The sequence below is a fragment of the Eriocheir sinensis genome, unplaced genomic scaffold, assembly GCF_024679095.1.
Source record: "Eriocheir sinensis breed Jianghai 21 unplaced genomic scaffold, ASM2467909v1 Scaffold372, whole genome shotgun sequence".
Lineage (NCBI taxonomy): Eukaryota > Metazoa > Arthropoda > Malacostraca > Decapoda > Varunidae > Eriocheir > Eriocheir sinensis.
In genome coordinates, this window is record NW_026111690.1 from 140,001 (window position 1) to 160,000 (window position 20,000).

Here is a 20,000-nt window from a genome sequence, read left to right on the forward strand (position 1 = left end):
TGTCTTTTATGTCTTCGGTTTACTTACAGTTATTCTTGTTTGTGTATTTATAAGTGATGTCTTGTGTTGTTTTCTTGTGTCTCTGTATGTTGTTTGCCTGTCTTCTTAACCACGGTGTCCCAACTATTCTCTATTATGTCTTTTCTGTCTTCGGCTTACTTATAATCAGGCTTGTTGGTGTGTTTATAAGTGATGTCTTGAGTTGTTTTCTTGTGTGTCTTAGTATGTTGTTTGCCTGTCTTCTTAACCACGGTGCCCCAATTGTCTTCTTTTATGTCTCTTTTATGTCTTCGGCTTACTTATACTTAAGCTTGTTTGTGTGTTTATAAGTGATGTCTTGAGATGTTTTTTTGTGTCCTCTGAACCACGATATCCCAGTTGTACGTGTTTTAAGCCCTGATTTTTGCATATTTGGAGGCTTCTTCTCTGCTCTTCTGCTGTTTTCCTCTCTTCCTTCCTTTTTCTTACTTCTCTTCTTATGCTACTATCCCTTTTTTCTTCCCATCTTGTTTTTGTGTGGATGGGTGATGTCTTGAGTCGTGTTCTTGTGTGTGTGTTAGTGTGTTTGTATGTCTCCTTAACCACGATATCCCAGTTGTCTTCGTATGTGTATTGATGTGTGTGTTTCTCTATCTCATGGACCACTTTATCGCAGCAGTCTTTTTGTGTCCTAATGTTTGTGTTTGTGTCCCTAAAAACACGCACTATTTATCAGTTGTCTTCTTAGGTGTCCTAGATTCATAGTCTCAAACATTTCATTCATTAACTTAAAACACTCACATTTGATAAGGCTTTAGTATGGGCTGTGTTAGTGTGTCCATGGGTAGTTTTATGAGGCTAGTGAGTCTGACAAGGCTTCAGTACCATGAACGTGAAGAAACACTCATGAGAACCCGAGTAATCTCCTTTGTGGGCTTGGAAATAGTTGTTATGGGAGCCGAAAGCGTCTGAGAATACGGGTCTTTGTGTGTTTGTTTGCCCGTGTCTCCTAAACCACACAATCCCCTTAAGGTGACGCTTGATCCATGGTCTTTGAGGGACTTGAGCCGTTTATGAAGAAGGGTCGACGGGGTGCGTGGGGGTGAAGGCCGTCATAGGGACCAGGAGCAGTCGTGGCCCTAACCTAAGACAGAGTGCGTCGTTTATGGCTTTAATTAACATGCAGGGCGTCACGCGGGCACTTGCAGGGCTTGAATCTCGTAGGAAGACAACGTGCGAGTATGGATTTTCTGCTTGACGAAGTTTCTTGAAAATCCTCGTCACTTCCAGTGTCTTTGTAACCGCCCGAATCAAATTTTACAATCCTATACACTCCGTAATGGTAGCGCCTGTAGGCTGTATTGAGGGGCATCTTGGACGACCCCAGCCCGTTAGTGGCGCAGGTGAATTTCATTTTTAGTGCCTGCCGTGATGTATGACCTTGGCTGGCCCATGCTGCCCCCCGGTGCTCCACTTGAACGAAGTAGCTGAAGTTAGGGTTGATATGAAGATCTGGGCAGCACTTGGGTAATCTTCCGCCACTTGGCGATGGTTAAAAAATCAACGCGTTTCGGGTGTTCTCGAACCTAGGCCCACGGGCTCACCAACCCTGCACGGTGACCACTCGGCCACCGCCGCCCCGTAATTAGGCGGACCTCGTGTGTATGAATTTTCTGCATGAAGAAGATTGAGAATCCTCGTTACATTACCGTCAGTTCTGTGTTTTCTAGTATTTGACTGTCACGATCACTCTTTATTGTTATATTTGTGTCTGCTCGTCTATGGGACTGTTTGTGTCTAAATTTGTTACAGGTACTTGTCATATAATCGTCATTTCTGTGCTTCCCTGTGTTTTACTGTCACTCTTCATATCCAGGTTCACTCATCGAGGGGACTTGGTTGGGTCTAAATCAGCTCTTGATTTTCCCTTGATGCCCATGGGTCATGGATCTCGATAATACTAATAATGGTAATACTCGTACAATGCGCCGCTTCCGTGTGTGTTCCTTCGGGCGCCCAGAAAACAGCATCCATATGATTAACATTCACGAGCAGAGACTTTTCCGGATCTTCATTTTGCCCGCCTCTGCTTTGATGAAGTAAGCATGTTTCCTCCTCCGCCTGACTCGAGGAACGGAAGTTCGTATTACATGATATGCAGAAAGAAAGAGAAAGAGAAAGTTTAGACTCGGATATGTGATGTTTAATTCCAGTCTGCGTCAAAAATGTGTTGTTCTGGCTTCTCAAAATGGTTAGTTTTAGCGTCAACGTTAAAGAAAGTTTAAAATCAGATGTTTGATGTTTAATTCCAAGCAGCGTCAAAAATGCGCTGTTCTGGCTTCTCAAAATAGTTAGTTTTAGCGTCAATGTTAATGAGAGAAAGTTAAGAATCAGATGTTTAATGTATAGTAATTCGAAGCAGCGTTCTCAAAATAGTTAGTTTTAGCGTTAACGTTAATGACAAAGTTAAGAATCAGATGTTAGCCCGTCCGCTGCGATTTGCACGGATTTCGCCTTCACTGGTAGCCTGGTAACATATATTTCCAGGTCTTTCTCTGCCTCTGGTGGATAGTGGAGTGTTTCCCATGTGGAATTGGTATGCTGGATATGCCCTCACAAGGTGCAGGACTACATTTCTCTTCATTGCATTGTAGAAACCACATTTTGTTTAATTTCTGTAGCTTGGTGATGTCTTCTTGTAGGAAATCCGCAGTCAAGTGGTTTAATGTTTAATTAGAAGCGGCATCATAAAGTATATTGTTCTTGTTTCTCAAAATAATAACTTATGGTGTTAACGGTAATGAGAAAGAAAAAGACTCATATATTTAAGGTTTGATTCGAAGGAAAATGCGTTGTTCTGGATTCCCAAAATAGTTACTTTTAATGTCAGCGTTCACAAGGGAAGGAAACAAACTCAGATATTTAATTATATTCTTGTTGTTCTGGTTACTTAAATTCGTTACTTTTAGTGTTAACATTAATGAGAAAAGGAAAATAAAACACGTGAAGGGCTAGCAAGTGCACTGAGTCTAATGTCGGTGTTGTTAGACGCTCCCTTCGCCTACAGCAATCACTTCTAAAGACAAAATCGAGGGTAAACGCGTCACTATGGATGGTAAAGAAGAAGTAGGAGAGGAACAACAACAAGAAGACAAAAACAAGAAGAAATTAAGAAGAAAATAAAGAGGAGAAGAAGAAGAAGAAGAAGAAGAAGAAGATGAATTAGACGAAGAAGATGGAGATGATGATGATGATGAAGTAGAAGAAGAAGAAGAAGAAGAAGAAGAGAAAAAAGGAGAAGGGAGAGAGCAAGAAAAGAAGATGAAGCAGAATAACAAAAACAACAACAGCAGCGACAGCAACAACAACAACAACAACACGTTCGTGGTTCTGAAACTCTCAAACTACCACCAGGGTCATAAAGCTAACCATGGCAATGCCCACAACCCCTACGAAAGCCTTGTTAAATGTGTGCATGGACGCCGAATGTTCGAGAATATGGGCGTTACTAAGGTACTTTAAAAGGTTGGTATTCGTATAGACCAGAGGCTCTCAATCTTTTGTCAGTGATGGCATCCTGAACTTATATAAACCCTTTTGTGGCACCCCCCCCCCCCCCACACACACACCTCACATGGATTAACTTCTTATACTCAATTGTACCTGTTTAAATTACTTTAATTAAATCACCGCTCCTCGGCTGCACGTGTCGGGAAATTGGCAATGATCCGCCTCACCCCTTGGCAAGCCCCGCGCTCTTTGCATGCATGACAGCCGGTGTGTGTGTTATTCCTGCCCATATTTGTACAGCATAATAGTTCGCGCCTCTCGCCTCTCGCATCGCCGGGCTATTGCTATCAGAAAAATGCCTTCCCGGAGTGACGGATGAGGCTCGCTGAAATGCCATAAGCTTCCCCTGATGTAAGACCGACAAGCCCTCCTTCACACACACACACACACACACACACACACACACACACACACACACACACACATACACAGAATGAAAGAAAGAAAAAAAAATAGATATATAGATACATAGATAGATACATAGATAGACAAAAATATTAAAGAGAAAGAGGCATTACAATATACATGGCTTGATAGATAGACACACACACACACACACACACACCACTGAACCCACCACCACCACCACCATCACCACCAGTGTCGTCGAAACTGAGCATCGCCACGGCAAGCTCTCGTGTGCCCCGCCAGAATTCACCGCCAGCCCAGGACGACGACGAGGAAAAGGAAGAAGAAGTGTTTATCTAGTCAAAGCATACTGAGAGTGCCTGAGCCGACTCGTCCCGCCGCTGCTGCACGAACTCGGGGTAAATATTGCACGCCGGCACGAGAGCCACGGAATGTCTTAGCTTGGTAGTGTCAGACTCTTCCAGCCGTCACGTCAACTGTGCTCAAAGGCCAAAAAAGGATATCAGTTGGGTTTTAATGAGTGTTTTCCTTAGGTTCACGTTGCAGGAGAAGGGTCAGACTAACACCAAGGTCATAAAACTACTACTGGAAATGCCTAGAACACCTACGAAAGCCTTGTCAAATATGTGTGGCACGGAATGTCTTTTTAGTGCCATATTTTTAAACATTTCGGCTCCCAAAAGCACATATTTGACAAGACTTTCGTAGGAGTTTTGGACATTTCCAGGGGTAGTTTTAAGACCCTGGTGGTAGTTTGACCCTTCTTCTGTACCATGAACCTAAGAAACACACATTTGACAAGACATTGGGCGTTTCCAGGGTAGTTTTATGACCCTGGTGGTAGTTTGACCCTTCTCCTGTACTGTGAACCTAAGAAACACACATTTAACAAGACTTTGGGCATTTCCAGGGGTAGTTTTACGGCCTTGGTGGTAGTTTGATCCCTAATTCTTCTGTACCATGAACCTAAGAAACACACATTTGACAAGACTTTGGGCATTTCCAGGCGTAGTTTTATGACCCTGGTGGTAGTTTGACCCTTCTTCTGTACTGTGAACCTGAAAAGCCACTCATTAGAACCCGACTGCTCTCCTTTTTGCCCCATGGAAATAATTGATGTGTGGAGGGGTGGAAGCGTCTGACAATATCGATCTTAGTGCCTGACGCGCGTATAAATCCCTCCCAGCCTTCCTCCCTCAGACACCGACGGGCCTTTTACTCGCCTACTCTGTTTTGCCGGGAAAGGGACGCAGGGAAAGAGGGGACGGGGAACAAGGATGACACACGAGAGGATCAAAGGAAAAGCAGCGAAATAAAGGTGAAAAACAGGAGCGCCGTGTGGAAATAATGACAGCAAAGAGGAAAGAGGAGGAGGAGGAGGAGAAGGAGGGAAGGAGTGAAAAGCTGCTTACTGGGAAACAAGGAGAAGGGGTAAGAGGAGGAGGAGGAGGAGGAGGAGGAGGAGGAGGAAAGGCACTAAAAAAATATCGTGCATGAGGTTTGTAACGGGCTTGTCGGGGGGCGTTTAAAGGGTGTTGATTAAGACTTCAGCTTCCTTAAGGCGAATTATATTCGTAGCCTTTATGTACAAGAAGCGACGGAGCGAGAGCGACTGTCGTTGTGTGTCAGTCGGACTCTCGTGAAGGAGTGGCGAGTTACAGGTTGGAAAATAATGGTTACAATTGGTCACGTATGTCAAGGTGACCTCCACGCACCATCGGAGTGCTAAGTATACAAAACTGAGACGGTAAACACTGACGGACGACATTCCTATAAGGTGGCGTGATCTATCTGTCGTGGGGTTTTTCCATTGACAATTGTATGCCTAATTCGTGGTGATATTAAATAATAATAATACATTGATATCCTACTATAACACTGCTCGGTCACCTACCAGTGATCGCGACCTCGCGATATATAAAAATCGAAATAGCAGTCTAGGTACCATGAACATACATAGTGGGAGTTTGTCAAGCAGACTGCCTATGATACAATTATATTAAAACACTGGCTATGTAAGAACAGATGTGGAAATATAATATAAATAGGGAGAGGGAAACCACAACGTGTGTGACATGAAACATAAGAAACCTCTCAAAAGATAAATATAAGGACACATGTATAAGAAACTATCAACTGGCATAGTTACAGACAATGAAACGTTGATCTAGCTCCTAAAAAAAAAATACAGTAGTTAAAAACAGTACAATGATAAGTATAGGAGCAGCCAGGTTTCTGTCCCCTGACTTGTCTGAGAAAAGGAAAAACTACCTTGCCAGTGGCCTCCCGGCATCCAGTCGCCGTGTCTGCACAACCAAATAATCGTGCAGGACAGAGTTTCTCCTAATAAGGTAGCACATGACGACGAGACTGACGAACATCAGAAACATTGGTACAAAAAATCCAGGGTACAGGTAGGGGAGATGCAAATAATCAGGCAGCGTTTCCTCCAGGGTTTCCGCAAACTCTGTTTTGTTCGCGAAAGACAATGAATTAAGGGAATTAGTCACATACGAGATGCTGGAGAAATGAATGTCATCGAGAGACCGTAGAGGAAACACTCGATGGGAAATATTGGCCGTGAAAACCAGACGAATCCGGGACGGGTACGTTGTTATCAAGGAGACTATAGTCTCTTTGGTTGTTATGTTAGTGGAGCGGATATAGCATGCTTCCGTTATGGCATAGTGACCAGTAACCCGTTGATAAGTGGTACCCTCCGGGCAGATGACCGATACATAGAAGGACTGAGGGAAATAAAAATAATGCAGACCCTGAAAGTTCTTATGGAAAACAGGCGTTGGGGTTAGCTGCTTGTAAGGGCACAGGGAAAGAGCGTCAGACGCGTTCACGCGGGTGAGGGCGATCTTGTTAGCCTTTTTGTTAGCTGTGTTTTTGTGTTTTTGATTAAGGCGCGAACTGTTATCTCACGTGAGGTCCGGTGTACCGTTGCCTGCTTTCTCCAGTTGATAGAAGTCGTGAGACAACACAATAGCCTTTTAGTTAAGTGATGTGGGTTATGTGTTGGCCGAGCGGAGCCGTTAAGTTCACTTTGAGTTCACTTAATTTACTCTCTCTCTCTCTGGTTGATTAAATGGTTGTATTGCTTTTTAAATATATTCACAGAATAGTTACAGTATTTTGTGGACGAGTCGTAAGTCGTACGCACACTCCGAGAAGTCCTGTGCCCTCGTCCGCCGCCCGCTCTGATCTGCCGGCTTCTCTTGGTACAGGAGCGGCCAGCGGATAGCATGCTTGCTGCATCAGCACCGTTCCCACGGCAAGGAGCACCTCCTAAGCACAACGTAGCGTCTGTGTGTAACGTCCTGGCGCCACTGGGCCATGGCGATACGACATACATTCACACATTCACATTTTTATAATACACATTACATCGCTCGGTCACGGAAAAAGTCGCGACCTCGCGGCTCATCCGACCCTTAAAATCAGTGTACCTACCCATGTTACAGTCGCACAATGTGTACTAGTTAAACGAGGGCCTATTATGGTTGCATGTAAAAAAAATATATACAAGTCAGAGCCCGCCTAACGATACAACATCGGGAAATGCCAATGACAAGAAAAATAATCATGGAAGTAACAATAAATGGGCAAAGTACATACAGGGCGAGGTAAACAGGGCTAGAGTCGTGGACGTGGAAGCTCAGCACTATTCCGAGAAAACAAAACAATAGCTCGAATAGTTATTTACAAAATACATCCTAAAAAAAAACAAATTGACTAAATTGTCATTAGGATACATGGTAACGGAGCTATGTGGAATAGTAAGAAGAAAAGAAAAAAAAATCCGTGAAGAAGATTTGATACAAACTGAATCTTCGAGTCACAATGCGTACGAACTCAGCGCGGTGGGGCAACTCTTGCCTGAAGATGGTTGTACAAAGTCAGAGCCCGCTTAACAAGGCAGAACAGGGGGATGACAATGATGATAAAAAGAACCACCGGCAAGATCAGTGATGGGTAATGTACATATGGGGCAAGGTAAACCGGTAGAGAGTCATGGACAGCTGACTCTAATTCCGAGAAATTTGAAAAGGTTAGCTCGGAATGGCTATTTGTCACATACTTCATTCTAGAAAAGGTGAGATTCACTAAACTGTCAATAGGATAGATTGGGATGGCATTTGTGGCCGCAAATCCATGATGGAGCGTCTCCGGAAAGGTTGTCAAATTGACAGAACGTAGGGAACAAGCCACCCGTACCGCCAGGTGACCTGCAACCTCTCTATAAGTTGAACCTTCGGGACAGACCACTGTCACAAACACTGGTAGTGTGAAAAAGAAGTAGTGAAATCCGGAGAACCTCCTGTGGAAAAGCGATTTAGGGGCGACGTGACGATAGGGGCAAGTCTCTAGAGCTTTAGAAGCATCCGACTGGGTCAGCACCACCTCGCAGATACCACCTGTCAACGGGAGGAATGCAAAGAGTGACGCTGAGCAAAAATAGAGATTGTGATACTCTGTTTTGCAGGACCCTAGGTCTGACGGCTGGCCCGTTGCATAAAGCGATAGATCATTACGAATTAAGACCACTGTGGCAGGTAAGTCCAGCACCATCACCGAGTTATTGACTGAGAAAGGGAAAGGTTCCAGCTGATAAACCTCAAACACATCCTTTGACCTGAAGGGAACGTGAATTACTATAGCTTCCGACGTCAGGAATGACTCAAGCAAGGGATAGTAGTGGTGTATGGCATGCATGTCAAACAAAGGTGTTAGTTGGTGGTTCTCTACTCCTATTTTCAAAGCCTTTTGCAAATCCCTGACAGGAAAAAGAGAAGAGGTAACCCTACCACAGTCTGCATCCACTACATTCTGTATTACCAGAGCATTAGTATGGAGGATAGAGTTGACTGCACTCTCCAAGGCAGGCAAGGTTTGTAGAACAAGTTCCATTTGGTACATATTAGCCATGCCGGTCCACAACTCATTAATGGAAGAGCCTAAGGTTCGGGAATAAGAAGCAATATCCTGTACTGCATGCTCAAGTCTGGAAATGTGGAAGGAATTCATCCTAATGGTTTTGTGTTGAGTAGCAGCAAGTGAAACCAAACGGTTATACCTATCCCGCAGTTCCTCCACATCCTCATCCATTGCGGTTCCAAACAACATGCGGGAAAGTTGCCCAATCCCATCAATCAAGCCCCGTTTAGTACGGTTAGGAAACGAAAGAGCTGCGTAGTTCTCCAAAGCCACGGTTAGAGTATCATTCAAGTACTTTATGCGGTCATGCATCAGACGCAGGAGACCGTCTTCAGGAGCATTGATATCCATCTGCAACACAACCCCAGTCACTTGTTCCGTTATTGTCCTCAGTGTGCCTGGTATTTCCACCAGAGCAGTAAACGGGTACTGGACCCACAGGACATCCTCGACCAGAGAAACCCGGCCCAAATGAGCAGAGAGGGCACCCGGCTTGAGGTGCGCAGGGTCTGCAGCCAGAACGGAGCGCAGAAGGAAGTAGAAGGTGAGGGACAACATTTCCTGGAACCAAGCAGAAAACCCTTATTGGCGAGGACGCAGGTTATAGTCGTGTGTTGGAAAGATAGACAAAGCATCGTCAGGCTGAGGCAAACAGGCGGTTCTCGCTGGTTCAACTAAAGTCGAATCGATGACCTCAGGCTGGGCGTCTGTCTTTTGAGGCGATCACTATGCACAATTTCGTATGAATTAACAATGAGATCATAAAGCTCAAATTTGTGACCACCTAGTTGCCTAACTATCTGGCGTGGGCCCACGAATTTAGGGACAACTTCGAATGTCTCTCTGGGACTCGAATCATAACAAAGTCACCCACTTTCAAGGAAACAGGGGCGGCACGCTTGTGTTGCTGCAAGCACATAGCCTCAGATGTAGCCTGTAGTCTCTTTCTGACTTCTCTATGAATGTCTGTGAAAACCTTGAGTTGAACCTTAGAATAATCATCTACATTATATACAGGTGAATGAGAACTACCAAGCAGGTCATACGGTAGTCTCTTCTCAACCCCAAAAATTATGTAGTGGGGAGATTGTCCCGTTGACTCACAAACACTGCTGTTTATGCTTGCTGCAACATATGCCAGCCAGTCCTCCCATGTATGCTGAAGTCCGCTAACGACCGGGCGCAAGACATCTAAAATCTTCCTATTCGCGCGCTCAACAAGGCCGTTGCTGGCTGGGTGATAACTGACTGTAAAAGATTGGGTAATGGCAAACTGTTTGCATATTTCTGCTAAAAGTTGATTTCGAAACTCGGTTCCATTATCACTTAACAACACTCTAGGTGTGGAATACGGACAAATGAGATGAGTTATCAGGGCATGAGCAATGGACTTAGCAGATTTATCTTGCACTGGGGCTAAAACAACGTACCGAGACAAGTGATCTACACAAACTAAGAGGTACCTAGAGCCCTGGTGGCTGGCGGGAAGCTGTAGCAAGTCAATAGAAACTACATCCCAAGGCCGGGCAGGGGGCGGGTATTCTAGGATGGGCGCAGGCCTAGGCACCGTCCCTTTATGTTGGGCACACTTGACACACTTAGCCACATACGCGTCAATATCTACACGCATAGTTGGCCAAAAATAGACCGCTCGGGCCGCTCTTAGCGTGCGCTCCCTCCCCGGGTGACCAGCAATGATCGCGTCATGAACTAAGTTCAGCACCGCCGGTACATAACACTCCGGTATCACAAACTGTGCAACAGACTCCTTTTTGCGGGGCCAGTAGCGGCACAGGACACCGTCCTGTGACAAGAAGAATTGTGAAAAAGACACAGGTAGTGGCGGGAGACTTGTTTCGTCACCCGACTCCAGAGCGTATATTACCTTACCCCAAACGTCATGGCGACGCTGGGCTGCTGCTAAATCCTTAAGACTGAAATTTTGAATTTCAGTAAGCGCTTCTGCCACTGAGCCAACAGGTACGTTCCTAGACAGTGAATCCGCGACGACATTCGCGCGGCCAGGTAAATACTTCAAGGTTGGCCCAAACTCCTGGATAGTCAGGTACCACCGTGCGAGGCGACCGGTGAGGTTTCTACCTTTAAAAAGCTCGGTGACTGGCGCGTGGTCCGTAAAGACAGTGATAGGATAGCCAAGGATAATATCCCTAAAATGTTTAAAAGCCCAAACAACCGCTAGGGTTTCCTGGTGGGTCACTGAATAGTTCGACTCAGCCTGGTTTAAAGTACGACTTGCGTACGCAATAGCGCGATTTTACCGCGAGCGTCCGGTTGCATCAAAACAGCACCAAGACCCAGGGCTGAGGCATCTGTAAAAAGTGTAAAAGGGACGTTGTAGTCCGGGAATGCCAAGGCTGGAGCGTTGATTAACGCTGACTTCAAGTCTGTAAAACTCTTGTGTTGTGGGGCATTCCAATGAAAAGGGACCTCTTTCTTTAAGAGTTGTGTTAGAGGCGAAGCAATTTTGGCAAAACCTTGTATGAAAGGCCTATAGTAGCCGGACAACCCAAGGAAAGACCGAACGTTTTCGACGGTCTTGGGTTGCGGAAAATTCTTTATGGCCGATATTTTATCGTCCATCGTGTGGATACCATCTCCATCAACAGTGTGGCCTAAAAAGGTGATTTTCGCCTTTAAAAATTCACATTTAGTCAGCTTGGCCTTAAGGCCAGCGCCTCTGAGTTTAAGCAGAACCGCTTCTAGTTTAACTAGGTGACTGGCGCCATCCTTGCTGCAGATGATTAAATCATCTAAATATGCATAGACTTCTTTGCCTATCATGTCTGAGAACAATGTGTTGATCATCCTCTGAAAAGTAATGGGTGCGGTTTTGAGGCCGAATGGCATCCTTAACCATTCAAAATGACCGCTAGGGGTACTGAAGGCTGTAATCTCTCTGGATTCAGCTGCCATCGGCACCTGCCAGTACCCACTTAAAAGGTCAAGACTACTGAAAATATTATTCCCTTGCCCCAGGGACATTAACAAGTCACCTAAAACAGGCAGATGGTACCTATCATCCACAGTCACATCATTTACTTTTCTAAAATCGATGAAAGGCCTGAAACTCCCGTAAATTTTAGGGACTAGAAACAAGGGCGAGTTCCACGGAGACCGGGAATGCTGAATAACACCCTGGTCCAACATATCTTTAACCTGTTCATCTACAACCTGCCTTTGACTGTGTGGGAGTCTGTACGCAGGAATGTACACCGGTTTGGTGTCGGGTTTAACCCTAATGTTGTGTTCTGTCGCAGCAGTCGCACCTAAAGGTTCACCGGGCAGGGCAATGACATCACGATACTGATGTAAAAGTTTCAGAAGCGGGCCCTTAAGCTCGGGATAATCGACCACTTTGACTAAAGAATCGACAGATGAGGCCTGACAAGATGTGTCGCCGGCGGGTTGACCCACTGCGCCGACACAAGGCCGCTGTAACTCTAAAGGGTCTGGGGACACCTGTCCGTCGAACGCTAAAGCGCGACCCAAAATGACTCCATTTCTGAGTTTAACTGGACCGCCAGTGGCATTAACCACTAAAGCTACGGTCCTACCTCCCTCGCGCACCGTGTTAAGGGTGGACTCTATCGCTAGCGTGTTGACACGACTAGGCCCTTCTAGGCAGATGTCACAACCTACGGTGGCGTTAGGGACTGACACAGGGACGTGCATTGCGGTTCGCTGAGGATTTCGTGATTCCCCGACTATCGCATTGACATTTTTCCATCCCCCACAAACGTCAGCTGGTGTTGGTGGTTGACCATGAAGTGAAGTGGTGCCCGCGCCATGCACCGGCACCGTGGAAAGAGTCGGCACGGTATGCACGACCGACTCAGGAGAAACACTTTCCCGACCCTTGCTGGGTATTTCTCTTCTTTCCCAGGGAGAAGCGAGGCGCACAGGTTGATCCATGGCCTTGAAACATCTCCCTTGAAACCTCACTGTATTACTATCTGGATGTATTACCATGCGGTTAGACCTCAGTGACGACAACCCAAGAAGACCGTCAGACGGCAGGGAAAAGTTTGACGTCACGTAAAAATCCAAACGCATGACAGGGGTGTTTCGTCCCAAACTCACTGGCAAACTCACCAACCCAAGGATGTTAAGCCTGTCGGCGGTGACACCGCAAAGGCTCAGGTCCGAGGGTCGTAGCTGGTAGCGGCCTCCCCGCGACGCGCGTTTCAAAGCTAAGTATGTCCTTTCAGACAACACATTAACCGCCGCGCCGGTGTCGACCGCAAATGACGCTTGTAGCGGACCCAGCTTGACTTTAAGCGCCATTATTTCAGGTTGACTGCACGCGGCCACAACAGATTCATACAAGCTACTTTTGTCAGCCTGCACTGCAGTCTCGGTATCCTCCCCCCCCCGGGTTGCTACCCTGGGTCGGTTTTGGGGGGGCGCTCGGCTTCCCCCGACCCCTTCACGAACTTTCCTGCTCGCTCTTTCTTTAACTGGAGCACAGAGAAACACTCCTCTGTGGTGTGTCTACCAGCACCGTGAACAAAACAGAACTTGCCAGTGTGGTAGCCCGCGGCTCGACTTTTTGAAGCGGCCGGGGTCTTCTGAGAAGCAGATTTGCCTGACATCGGCGAGCCTCCCTTCTCCCTAGTAGCCTTGCGATCCCGCTGACGTTTTAGACAATAGTCAACCGTATGACCATCGCGCTGACAGTACGAACAGTGGCGCTTAGGCTTTTCGGTGGTGGCCGCCACCACTGATGAGGACGCGCTAACATTAGCGGCCTTCTGGTCGACAGAGGCTACAGCGTGGACTGGCGCTTCGTCTTTATCCTCCCTCTTAGTTTTTATTTTAAGCATGAAGTCGTGCAACTTGTCAGTGGGGCCGTAGGCTAGGGATAAAGAACCTTTTCGAAACTGGCCCTTGATGACAGCCATGTATACAAAAAATTCAAAAATTTGAGAACATTGGATAGAGACATATTCTCTCCTCAGTCCAGCCACCAGCTTTCAGATAGACGCCCATATCAGTAGACAACCGATAGGCGTCTACTTGTCCGGCTAAAAGCTCTTTACTCTCCACAGCTGAAATCAATTTGGTCACAGCTACATTAACACCTTTGACGAGGCTGTACCTAACATCTTCCCCAAAGACTCCAGAAAATGTGACCGAAACTGGGCATAATCCTTGGTTTGTTGCGGTTCCATGAACGCGCTGGTGAACATAACAGCTGATGCTTCTGACCCCGGCTTTAATCTAGACCTAATGAAGGAGATTTTATCACCCGGTTCTGACACAAATGAGTTGTTCATAACATCCTCGCATTGCAGGATGAAGTCTCTCGCACTGTAATCCGGTTCATTGCCTGCGAAAGCTCTGACTGATGCCGTAGTCGGCAGAAGTTTAATAGTGTTAGTAGCCATTGTTAATTCTTGGTTAGTCAAGATATTACCTTTGTTATCATGCGGGAGAGAAGAAGGAGGAGGAGGAGGAACTCTGTCATGAGTTGACCCGCTCCTTAGGACACGGGAATTGTCATCCTCGGCGGGCGCTTCCGAATCCTGCATCAACTTCTGGAACTCCTTGGCCAAAATGTCTATCTCTTTATCAGACTGACCTGCCATTTAAAAAAAAAGGCATTAGGAAAATATGGCTTCATGAGGAAAAATATGGGAAAAGAAAAAGTATCACCGCTAAGTGTGTGCTCACTCGCCTCAGATGCTTCCAAAACGCATTAAAAAGAGGGAAAAGAACAATGAGTGAATACTTAGCATGATAAAAACTTCCCACTGTGCAAGAAAACACACAAAAGAAAGGAGAAAAAAAAATGAAGGATTATATATAAAATGCAAACAATGTTCACAAATCAGGAAAAATATTAAACATCCCTCTACACCTGAATAAAATTCAACAGCCTAAGGGAAACAAGATACGGCTCCACACGGAGACACACAAAGCACGTAAAAAAAAAATCACCTGAAATGTCATCAACAAGTGGTGTATTAATATAATTAGTGGTGTGTCAGCTACATGCATGTGAATACCATAAAAAAAAGTGTGAAGATTGTGCCCGTGGCACTCCTTCGTCCTCGGCTGGCTCGCCCTCGTCCTTGGCTGGCTGTCCCCGTCCTTGGCTGGCTGCCCCCGCGTCCTTGGAGCGGCCAGAGAGACCGCCGGCAGTGCCCGGCAGCGGCTGGCAGCGGTGAGGAAGGGGCGGAGGAGCGACCACGCTCCACCAAGATCTCCACCAAGGCGAAGGTGAGCGCCCACCCACGAATGACTGTGTCGTAGGCAGACAAGTGGGCGTCCCAGAATTGGGAAGCGGGATCCCGACAGTGGGCGATGTGGGCGCGTGTCGGGGCGGGGCGCGCGGGGCGGTGCGCGCGGGGCGGTGTGGTGGAGTGTGCTGACTCGACTCGGACGGGCCAAGGGGGAATGGCGTTGCTTGTGTCAGCTTTCCTGCACACTTGCCTGTCTGCCCCTTGACGACACTTGCCACCGTTAAGTGTTAAGTGGTAAAAGAGAGAGAGATAACACACAGAACACTTCGGAGAAGGTCCGGAAGCCGCTGTTCACCACTTTTGTTAGCCTTTTTGTTAGCTGTGTTTTTGTGTTTTTGATTAAGGCGCGAACTGTTATCTCACGTGAGGTCCGGTGTACCGTTGCCTGCTTTCTCCAGTTGATAAAAGTCGTGAGACAACACAATAGCCTTTTTAGTTAAGTGATGTGGGTTATGTGTTGGCCGAGCGGAGCCGTTAAGTTCACTTTGAGTTCACTTAATTTACTCTCTCTCTCTCTGGTTGATTAAATGGTTGTATTGCTTTTTAAATATATTCACAGAATAGTTACAGTATTTTGTGGACGAGTCGTAAGTCGTACGCACACTCCGAGAAGTCCTGTGCCCTCGTCCGCCGCCCGCTCTGATCTGCCGGCTTCTCTTGGTACAGGAGCGGCCAGCGGATAGCATGCTTGCTGCATCAGCACCGTTCCCACGGCAAGGAGCACCTCCTAAGCACAACGTAGCGTCTGTGTGTAACGTCCTGGCGCCACTGGGCCATGGCGATACGACATACATTCACACATTCACATTTTTTTATAATATACACATTACAATCTCGCATACCCCTCCCCGAACTGGAAGGAAGGCAAAGAGAGACGCAGAACAATAGAATCGCCCGAAGACCGTCTCCTTGCAATACTGCAAGAGTGAGTAGCTACCCGTTGAATACAGAGCGAAATCCTTCGCGATTAGAACAAGAGACGGGGACGTGTCCAGGGCCAACACACTGTCCTTTGCCGAAAAAGGGAACGGGACAATTTCGTGTGCCTCAAACACGTCCGCCGTCTGAAACGGAACATGAATGATTATGGCATCAGGGGTGAGGCTGGACTCAATCAAGGGGTAAAAATATTGACTCATGTCCGGGGTGAATAAAGGCGTCAGGCTATAATTTTGATACCCGATCTGGACAGTCGTTCTCAAATCGTGTAGAGGGAACAAGGCAGGTGTGACTCTACCGTGCGCTGCGTCAACCACGTTGCTAATAACCTGCTGATTTGCCGTTGCGACGGAGTTAATGACGTTTTCCAATACATGCAAGGCCTGATCTAGGAGGAGAAACTGATTCACCTGGTCGATCTGTTTGACAACTATGTTGATAACCTCTACCATCTTATTTGTCTGCTCTAGCAGTACCGCAATGTTAGTATGCAATTGCGCAAGTTTCCTACAATTGGCGTTGATCACCCTGCGATTTCGAGCAGCAAAGGAAAGTACATGAGCGTAGTGGTCCCGCAAATCGCGAACGTCCTTGTCGGTAGCCGTACCGAAAAGGAACTTTGAGGCGGACCCAACGATGTTGAGCAACCCCCTCTTTACCCGAGAGTGAACTGAGTGAAAACTATAATCCATGTTTACCTCAACAACTTTTCCCCGTAAGAACAGAATCCTATCCTCCAGTAGTTGAAAAAGAGTCAGAGAGTTGGTACTAGAAGGTGCCTTTGATTCCCTAGTCTTGGTAGCCCGGATGGCGTCTGCCATGCCGAGTAGTTTTTCTGAGACTATCCTGATTGTGTCCGTGGTGTTGGTCAAGGAAGTATATGGATATTTTACGAGGAGCACATCTTCTATGAGGAAGACCTCTCCTATGTGTGCCGTGAGGGCACCAGGCTTCAGGTGGATGGGTGTTGTTGCAAACAGGGAGCCGAGGGACAACAAGATGGTCAGAAAACGCAACATCATGATCTGAAAGCGGTGGGAATGAAGTATTTAAACCCGTGGTCTCAAGTTATAGCTATGGGTGTTGGGATTATCTTGTTGAACATTTGACTCTGAGGGGGAAGTACCAATATCAAGGTCCAAAGGTGAGTGAAGTGTTGCCCACCTTGCAAGGGAGGGCAATTATGCTTGTCCGTCCCAAGGCGGCAATGACGGAGTCAAGTTGCTCCCAATTAGTATTTTCCTTAAGGGACACTTGGATGTACGCCTCGGGGCTGTCACGAAGTCATGTCTTTTTATTCTGAGAAGAGGAGTGTGGTTTACTGTCCGCTGAGGACTTGTACTTCTGTTCCTCCTTGGCCTTTTGTATTGCAGAACAACTGTCTGAATCATGAAAACAATTCCCGTGGATATGGCAAAAGGCAGCCTTCCGCTGATGGTTTGGCCTAGGGTTCCTGTGTGATGAATGATGCCCGCCCCTGTAACCTCCTGACCTCCTATCTGAGCCCTGTCTTGAATGTGTTGATTCCCTACGTTTCGCGAAGCAAGAATGTTCAGAATGTCCTGATTGCTTGCAAAAACTACAGGTGAGAGAGACCTGACTTTGAGCCTGTAATACTGCGGCTGGTGCGAGGGGATGCTGGTGAGGGTGTCCTTGAGCCTTGAGTGGGTTGTAAGTATGCAGACGAACCCGGGGGGAACGAATTCTGCGGCCTGTAATTGATAAATAATGAGTGCCTGAACAGAAGATTACCTTAGTAAATTCACCGGTTGTGGTATCGCGTTCCAGTCCCTCTTCACTTGAAGGACGAGCCAACTGTTTAAAGGTGTCGCCGAGTTTAGCGAGAGTGTCTTTGTTCATACTATGGTGTAAAACATTTACAAAATAGGAGCATATGTTGATAGCTGTAAATATGAACCAATAAACGGAACGCGTATGAATGAATAGTTTGCGTTGAAACCCTAAAAAGGCAAGAAAGAATGGATAGCAAGGTGCCTGTTTAGACGTAATAGAAGTTAAGGTTATAATGGAATGCCCTAATGATATGGGTATATATAGAAAGAATAACTATATAAACAAAGTGGTATGTTAAACGAGTATACCATTGAAGCTCACGTTTTCTCTCGAGCGGTGAAAAGAAAACGGAGGCAGGGCACACTGATGAAGATTAAATTTGATCAGGGAACTCACACTATACTCAATAGACTCGCTAGCAAACAATAAGAAAGAATCAATATCGTATGCGAATGAACGTTACTCTCACAATTATGACTGAAGAACAGTGTTAGGAACACAGAAATAAAAAAAATCGTGCCTCTGCACGGATAATAATGAAAATGAGCCGAGTCGGCAAATTTGGACAAGAATGGAATATCCACAAATACCAAGATTAATCAGCTGATGTAGTGGAGAGGGCGACGGCTTGTGATGCCCTGGGTGACGCAGTCGTTGTAGGCGCGTCAGGAAACCTCGGCCGCGGCCACAGCGGCGGTGAGAGGTGAGGGATGGGCTGACATCGGAGGACTCGCCATGGAGGTTGAAAAACTGCTGACCCAGCAATTTGAGCGGCCGCGGGTGCGGGAGCCGGTACACTGCCGCCAGACGTATGATGGCTTGTAGGCTGGACGCCTGTAGAGTTGCTTATAGCTGGTGTGCTCGAGGCTTGTAGATGGCGCCTTGTGAGTTGCACGTAGGTGGCGACTTGTGAGATGCTTGTAGCTGGCGCCTTGTGAGTTGCACGTAGGTGGCGACTTGGGAGATGCTTGTAGCTGGCGCCTTGTGAGTTGCACGTAGGTGGCGACTTGTGAGATGCTTGTAGCTGGCGCCTTGTGAGTTGCACGTAGGTGGCGACTTGTGAGATGCTTGTAGCTGGCGCCTTGTGCGTTGCCGCGGACGGCAGGTGCGGTGCCGCGGACGGCAGGTGCGTTGACTCCTTCTTCCCTTGTACGCCTGTCCCCGGAGTTTGGCGGTGAGTTCTCGTGGCTTGGAGGAGAACGAGGTAGCGAAGGCACAGGCGCGGGGTGACCGCTGCCAACCAAATGTAACGGGCTTGTCGGGGGGCGTTTAAAGGGTGTTGATTAAGACTTCAGCTTCCTTAAGGCGAATTATATTCGTAGCCTTTATGTACAAGAAGCGACGGAGCGAGAGCGACTGTCGTTGTGTGTCAGTCGGACTCTCGTGAAGGAGTGGCGAGTTACAGGTTGGAAAATAATGGTTACAATTGGTCACGTATGTCAAGGTGACCTCCACGCACCATCGGAGTGCTAAGTATACAAAACTGAGACGGTAAACACTGACGGACGACATTCCTATAAGGTGGCGTGATCTATCTGTCGTGGGGTTTTTCCATTGACAATTGTATGCCTAATTCGTGGTGATATTAAATAATAATAATACATTGATATCCTACTATAACAGGTTATTGAGGTGTACGAGACAAAGACGGATCTGGTACGAAGGAAGAAAAATAGAAAAAAAAGGTTAAAAAGAAGCAAAAAGATAAAAATAGATAAGAATATAAAAACGATAAGACAAAAAGATAAGATAAAGAATAAAAATGATAAAAGCAATAAAATGTGAAAATTAAGAAATAATATAAAAGATAAAGATAAAAGAGAAAAATTAAAAAAAGATGAAAAAATAAAGATAAATAAATACAAAAAAAAGATAGAAAAATAATTAAGAGATGCAAGATTAAAAAGGCTAAAGAGTTAATTAAGATGAAAAGCAAACCAACACACACAGAAAAAGAATATACGAGAAATTTAACACCCAGGATTTACGTGTTAAAGGGGAAAAAAGTTATGGTTGATGCGGAGTAAAGAAGTTGTGTGTGTGTGTGTGTGTGTGTGTGTGTGTGTGTGTGTGTGTGTGTGTTCGGGAAAATTATGGTTGATTCGTAATAAAGAAGTTATGTGTCGTGTTGTCAGGAAA

General features: G+C 46.3%; 1 protein-coding gene across 1 annotated transcript; it reads right to left on the reverse strand.

Annotated features, from left to right (window-relative positions):
* Positions 1 to 7,396: 7,396 nt before the first annotated feature.
* LOC126991954 (uncharacterized) lies at positions 7,397 to 15,532 on the reverse strand. The gene is made up of 3 exons (XM_050850623.1): positions 14,892 to 15,532; positions 14,300 to 14,464; positions 7,397 to 9,423 (listed from the first exon to the last, which is right to left on the reverse strand). Exons 2-3 carry the CDS (start codon positions 14,348 to 14,350, stop codon positions 7,780 to 7,782), a joined length of 1,695 nt encoding a protein of 564 aa, XP_050706580.1. The 5' UTR covers positions 14,351 to 14,464; positions 14,892 to 15,532; the 3' UTR covers positions 7,397 to 7,779.
* Positions 15,533 to 20,000: the final 4,468 nt, after the last annotated feature.